This window comes from Battus philenor, unplaced genomic scaffold (genome assembly GCF_028537555.1).
Source record: "Battus philenor isolate CCGP_79_NKW_IND1 unplaced genomic scaffold, ilBatPhil1.0.hap1 SCAF_2, whole genome shotgun sequence".
NCBI lineage: Eukaryota > Metazoa > Arthropoda > Insecta > Lepidoptera > Papilionidae > Battus > Battus philenor.
The window spans coordinates 6,619,310-6,626,054 of record NW_027181682.1 but is presented as its reverse complement, the minus strand read 5'-3'; the positions used below and the strand labels follow the sequence as shown (position 1 = coordinate 6,626,054).

Here is a 6,745-nt window from a genome sequence, read left to right as displayed (position 1 = left end):
CCCGCTATATTATAATATACATATGTACACATTAAATACGCAGTTATGATTTCTCTGGACAGCGTATTATAAATAGTACATTAGGCCAACCTAAATTAATAGCACCATTTTGAGAAACTAAAATTATCAAAAAAACGTAAACGATAATTAAAGCTGCAGAAACGGGTTCAGTGGTCTCATGAAGTTAATTAAAAAAAATAACCAATCGAGAACTAGCCATGTGCAAAAGGTGACACTTTTAAAATACCTAAAATAAAACTATGTATCAACCCATAAACGATTTAGTTCTTTTTTTTTTCATAATATTCTCCTTGATAATCAACTATACAGGATGCAACGATGCACTGTGAGAAACAGTGGACTTTTTTATAGGCATCGTTTCCACTGCCTTTTCGAAAGCAGCCACCGATTTTTCACATCTTGAAACCGTATTCCATGAAGTTTTTCCTTTATTTTTAGAAATAAATACAAGTGACATGGCACAAGGTCGGAACTGTAAGGAGGATGACCCAACAATACCCACACCTGCCGTAGTATTTACACTCGATGGTTCGTTTTGCCGAAAACGACTTGTTGACTTCAGATAAAGGAAAAATATGTTCCATTTTGCTTTTACTGTTTTTTTTGTTTTCATATAATATTTTGACATAAGAACCTATTGAGCGAAAGAACGAGACGTTTATCTTTTTTGCTTTCGCTTCTTGCTACCTTAAGTTTCGTAAGCAAGACTAAAAGAAACCTCTACTCCCAAGATTATCTCTTGCTTTTGGGATGACAACGATAGAAACAAATTTCGTCACCTATGACAATGTTAGATACATACCTGAGGCACTATCGTTGAATTTCAATATCGTTTCAAATCAAAGCGATTCCTTTTTTCAGCTTCGATCAATCTATTTGCTATCAATCTATCACAAAACTTCCCAACATTACATAATACGAGAAAATTATTTTGAATTTATTACATTTGTCTTATAGTATATCTCTATTGAAGAAAGTCTGGGATTGTAAGGCCTTGTTTGATCTCGTTAACCCAGTTGTAAATAGTAGCATGAGATGGAGCTTCATCGTCAATAGCTAATCGAAGTCTATCGAGATTTCGTTGCTCACTGAGACCCTAATTGATAAATAATTTTACAATTTTGTGTAATTTTTTAATTTTAAATGGCCAGTTCTAAAAACTTTAAGTGTAACGAATGTGCACTTTTATGAAACTATAATTCTTCTCCATTTGCTTATGTTGCTAGAAAATTTAATTTCCTAAGTAACATGAACAAATACACAGGTACGTATGTATAAATTTGCATGTATGTTCTAATGTATATTATTGAACAATAAGTAATTTGTAAAAAGTGGATTATTATTTTAATTAAAAAGAGGCAACTGTTTGATTTTTACCAAGAATACACAATATTAATTGTCCTACTAAATCTACAATATTATAGGTTTTAATTTAGATATTCTAAAATATTTTAATTGTAGCGAACATTGTCTTCGAGATAAATATTAAATACACACATCAACAATTCACCGTGTAAAGCGATTTAGGCAAAGATTGCTTATGTAGAAACGGTATTTTAAAATTTAAACCTTGAATACTTTAACGGAAAATTTCAAAAGTAATATTAGTAACTACCTCTAAACTGAAAAATTGACATGGCTATGTTCATCATGTTTTTATCAATTTTAGCATCAAAATTTTTATACACAACAAATTTAAAAAAGATTTCGAAATAGAACTGTCTCTTTCATTATAAAAAGAATAATTAATGGGTGTAGTGCAAAAACTTGTTTTGTCTGTAACGTATAATCTTTGATTTTCCGCCCTTCCATATCCAAAGTTCCGACAATATATAGCTTGGACATCGCGAGGTCGCCGTATTCGTTGACATTCTTTCTCTGGACGCACGTCGTGTTCATATTAACACATTTTAAAGGTAAACAAAGGCAACAGTTAATAGCACAATAGTGTGTTTTAATTTTGTTTTTAATTCTTTTTAAATTAATTTAACATTATTTTTTTATGTATTTTGTTATGCATGCATTTTTTACTTTTATTATAATTCAATTACGAAAATACAGTGTAACATATCTCGCGAAAAATTTATAATAGCGTTTTTTATTCACATAAATTTAGAACTTTGTTCGGTTTGTCATAAATTTAGAAATATCGATTTATAAGCTCGTCGTTAAAGAATGTTTCTTTTTAGTTAGTACTTCTCTTACAATATTTTGTAAACAGTCGCGAAAACTTTGCCGGTCCTTTTGCATTACAACATTCGCGCGACAACCTGTCTGCTCGGCGAGGCTTACACAGCTTGACACAAAGTTAAGGACTTAAACTAAAATGGCCCGTGACCTACTTTCCTTTTGAAAATTTTATTATCGTAATGATAAAAATTTGTTTACAATTACCGAATTTGCTTTAATTTTACCGATGTTATATGTAACGTAATCTTTACGTATCCTACAGATGACTTGGTTCACCTTTGTTGCTGTGGCTGTGATGGCGATAGCCTTTGTAGATGGCTACTCCGTGGGTGCACCAGAGAGCGCGTGCAAAGACATGATCCCAAGACACCCTGTTCCCGCGCAAAAGACATCTCCGCCCTACACTATTACGCCAAGCACTAAAGTAAGAATAACTGTTATTATTAATTTGATAAGAACAATTTGTATCGGTAATTATTCAGAACTAATTAATGCAAAGAAAATCAGATGCAGGAAGTTAATAACTATTTTTTATTAGGTCGTGCGAGCCGGCACTCCCTTGGAGGTCACAATCTCTGGCAACAAGCCTACTGACACAATGCGAGGTCTGCTTCTACAGGCCCGTAAAGGCGAAGATATCGTCGGAACCTTTACAGTTGATCCTAACGACTCATTTGCCCAACTGCTTAACTGTGGATCACCAGGCGTAAGTTACTCAAGCTTTTTGTCATTGACATATTTTTTAATAATTTTATAACGATTCGGTTTAGTTACATTGTTTTCTATTACTTTTTAGAATATAAATCTTTTTAAATTTATGATACAATAATTAACCTTTTAACTCTACATATAACTAGTGGAATGTAATTTATAGATAAAAGAATGATTCGAAGGCTCAAACGAGGAGCAGCGTCGTTTACCTTGTAGTTTATTTCTTAGATTGGACATGAGTTGAGTTGTTTTATTTTTGGTTGCGTATGGCGCATTTACATATTTTATATTCATTTTCCAATGTAATTAATTCATGATATTATACTATGTTTATACATCATATTCGATATCGATAAAATTAAGAAAGTAATATCTTACTTGGTATCACAGTCACTAAAAATAACCTTCAACGTCTAATTTAAAAATAGCCTTGATAAATGGTGTACAAAAAAACCAACACAAAATTTTACCAACTACCGGTATTTACTGCACTAGTACATTCATATCAAAGATTTCAATGGCGGTGCCTGATTTTGTTTCGGTTGCTTATTTTAGTTTATGTATTGTTAGTGGTTATAGAGATTTTAAATCATTACATTTTGACTCTCCAACATTTTTATACTAAGCGTTTAATTTTTCAGAATTATTATGACCCCATCTAACTATAGATTATAGAAGACATTGATTACAATGTATTCAATACAAATTAATATAACATAAATATAATAGTTAAGTTCGAAATTATAAATTGATAAGTTACTGTTTTTCCTCTGTTAAACTTAGGTAGTCATATTCGATTAACGAATTTTCTAACTTTTAATATTTAATTTTTGAAACTATGATCTTCATTCTTGATCAATGATTCTTGACAAATATTAACATTGCATGTATATTTGCTCGTGAAGTAAGAATATTTTTTATTTATAGTTGTCTTAAAACATACATTATCAATTGATTATTTATCTTAAGACTTCCTTATATGTTATTTTTTCATTATTCATATTTATTAATTTTTTGAATCTGACTGAATATTTGTCATCATAATTATTTGGAATAAGTAATTAAAACAAAGATCAGTATTTAAGGTCAACCACAATTTGTACTAAATTAACTTAGATAAAAGAAAATTTAAAGCAATTATCAAAATGCTTAACTATTAGAGTTGGTAGTAGTACAGGTTAAACTTTAGAGGACACTTAACTATGAACTGATGATTAAGTCACACAAGGTTGTTGATGTAAAACGGTTTCCACATATGCTTAAGGTCAACGTCTCGTGTCGTTCTACTGATCTTTATTTTATACTAAATACGATATAGAGACAACTCGGCTTTTCGTTAGCACATTTATGATCATCCCTCTGGAAATGACTCATCACCGACTGATCTGTTACCTGTTATTGTATGCTTTAATAAATTTCACTTAAGAAATCTAAATATTCGATTAGATAGAACTGCCATAAGAAAAGCGGATTATTCTCATTTACCGGTTTTCCTATCAAAGTTGCATATTTAATTATAATTGTTTATACACGACTACGTACGAACGCGTTTCTTCTTACATTTAATGGAATAAGATAAGCATTATTAATGCTTGAAACTTTAAGATTTTTCAATTTGTTGCCAAGCACTAGACCAAATATTTACCTTGTGTTGTCACGACGTTAACTGAAATTAATATACCGTTTAGAACGAATATTTTTTGCCACAAATATTTTTTCCCTGCTCCAATTCCATGAAATGCTCGACAAAAAATAGTCCACACAATAGAACAAGACATGCGTGGTAGTAAATCAGATTAGTCGAGGTTTTCATTTTGATTTTTCATTAAAGTAATCAACATGCATAGATACTTAAAAAAATTACACACGTTACCCTTAACAATGAACTGTTAACACCTAGGTTTTAAAAATTCATAGATTGAACATCGCTTTGTAAGACTAAAGAGCTGTAAATTTGTTTGTTATGGTTTTCAAATCAATTAAGGGCAAACCTTGTGCACTGCCTGTTTTGCTGCAAAAAATGACACTGCAATCGTACAAGACGACCTCTTGTTTAATAAATCTTCCTTTAAAGATTTGCGATCTGTGACTGGGACACCTTGTCCAGGTCTAAGTTATGTACATAGCAATTTTAGTTACACTAATAGTAAAGTTCATAAGTCATTGTTACTAAACATTGTAAATTCTTAAGGAGTTGAGTGCTAGTCTTTCGAACAAACCTATTGCGGCTAAAATTATATGATTCGGCCATTCTGTATTAAAGCCTAATTCACAAAATCTGTGCATACGAGCAGTTTCAAAAACATTACCGATAATTTACATCAAATTATATGAAGTAATTAAAACGGAAATAATTTTTTTGATGTTATAACAATAACAATTTAAAAACACTAAAATAACTAAATATATTTTATTTACATTTTCTTATATACCGTGTGGGTCGTGAATTAGTTAACACTTGAAAAATTCTTATATACATAAAGCATATATTAGAATATTTATTTATTTGCAGGAAAGTTAATGCAAACGAATTTATTTTTTAAAAATTAACATTTAAATGGCGATCATTTCGATTTTTGCACTCTTCTAAGAGAGTGATGAAATTTTCATATACTCGTCGACAAAGAAACCGCAGTGTATATTTTTTCTAATAAATAATGTTAAGATGTGTGGCAGGATATTTAAAAAAAGAATCGTCATAATTTCCATACCTAAAATATTGTTTATTTGGTATAATTAGTCCAATATGTTTAATTATTAAACAATTCAGCTCGAATCGCCTATTAAAATAAAACTTTAACATAATAGGATTGGGTATTCAGCAATTTCATTCCGCAGCAAATAAATTATTTTTATTTCATTTTTAAATGACCATCAAAGTTTGTGACTGGCATTAATAGTTTCGTAATATTCTGGCTGACGTACTGCCGTAAATCATTGACTCGCGCTGGAAGTAACCTCTTGCGCCGAACTATAGCTCAACCGACCTTGAGTGTTGCAACGAAAGATAGTTTGCAAACGGAACACATATGCACACACCTAACTATTGAAATCTACTATTTTTTTAAATTGTAAATAGTAACTTTAAAGTGTAAAAATTTATTCACTAAATCACTTTCTGCTATAATGTTGAGATTTTTATCAAAAAAATATTGTTCATTTATTTTCAAAACATAAACTAATGTAATTAAAATGCCACCGTATATTGAATGAGTGACATTGTATGCATCTGTATTGCTAATTCTTAGATGGAATCCATGATTCGTTTTTTTAAACGTGGATTTTTTTTTCAGAATGCTATTACACACAAGAAGCACGACAGCCAGTTAGACAAACAAAAGGTGACATTCACCTGGACTCCATCTGAAGATTTGAACGGCGAAATTAAATTCAGGTAAAGTAATTAAAAATATATCACCTTGTTTATGTACACGATGTAGAATAGGATACTTTAATTATATAATTATTGAGTTTATCTTGTCGTAACCAAATTACATTACAATAATCATTGGCTTTTGGCTAAAGTTAAAAATAAAAATTACAATTATTCTGTCTGCAGTCATCTTTAATTGACGCTTGATTTTTTTAAACGAGAGGATAAAACAATTTTATTCGTATAACAATAATCCCTGCCGATGTATTTTTCTCATATTTTTTATTCATTTCAGGGCCACAATCGCTTTGAATGGCGCAGTATTTTGGGTAGGTGTCGAGTCTGCTCCGGTCACCATTACTCATTAACATGGTTTAAATTTATATTTATAAGTTACTTTATAATGATATATCTACGAATCTGAAATTTATTTTATTAATAAACTTTTTA

At 30.5% G+C, this 6,745-nt stretch overlaps 1 protein-coding gene across 1 annotated transcript; it reads left to right on the top strand.

The window, feature by feature from the left end:
• Positions 1–1,885: 1,885 nt before the first annotated feature.
• On the top strand, positions 1,886–6,745 carry l(2)34Fc (lethal (2) 34Fc). The gene is made up of 5 exons (XM_068765294.1): positions 1,886–1,937; positions 2,474–2,635; positions 2,750–2,917; positions 6,216–6,316; positions 6,591–6,745. Exons 2-5 carry the CDS (start codon positions 2,474–2,476, stop codon positions 6,661–6,663), a joined length of 504 nt encoding a protein of 167 aa, XP_068621395.1. The 5' UTR covers positions 1,886–1,937; the 3' UTR covers positions 6,664–6,745.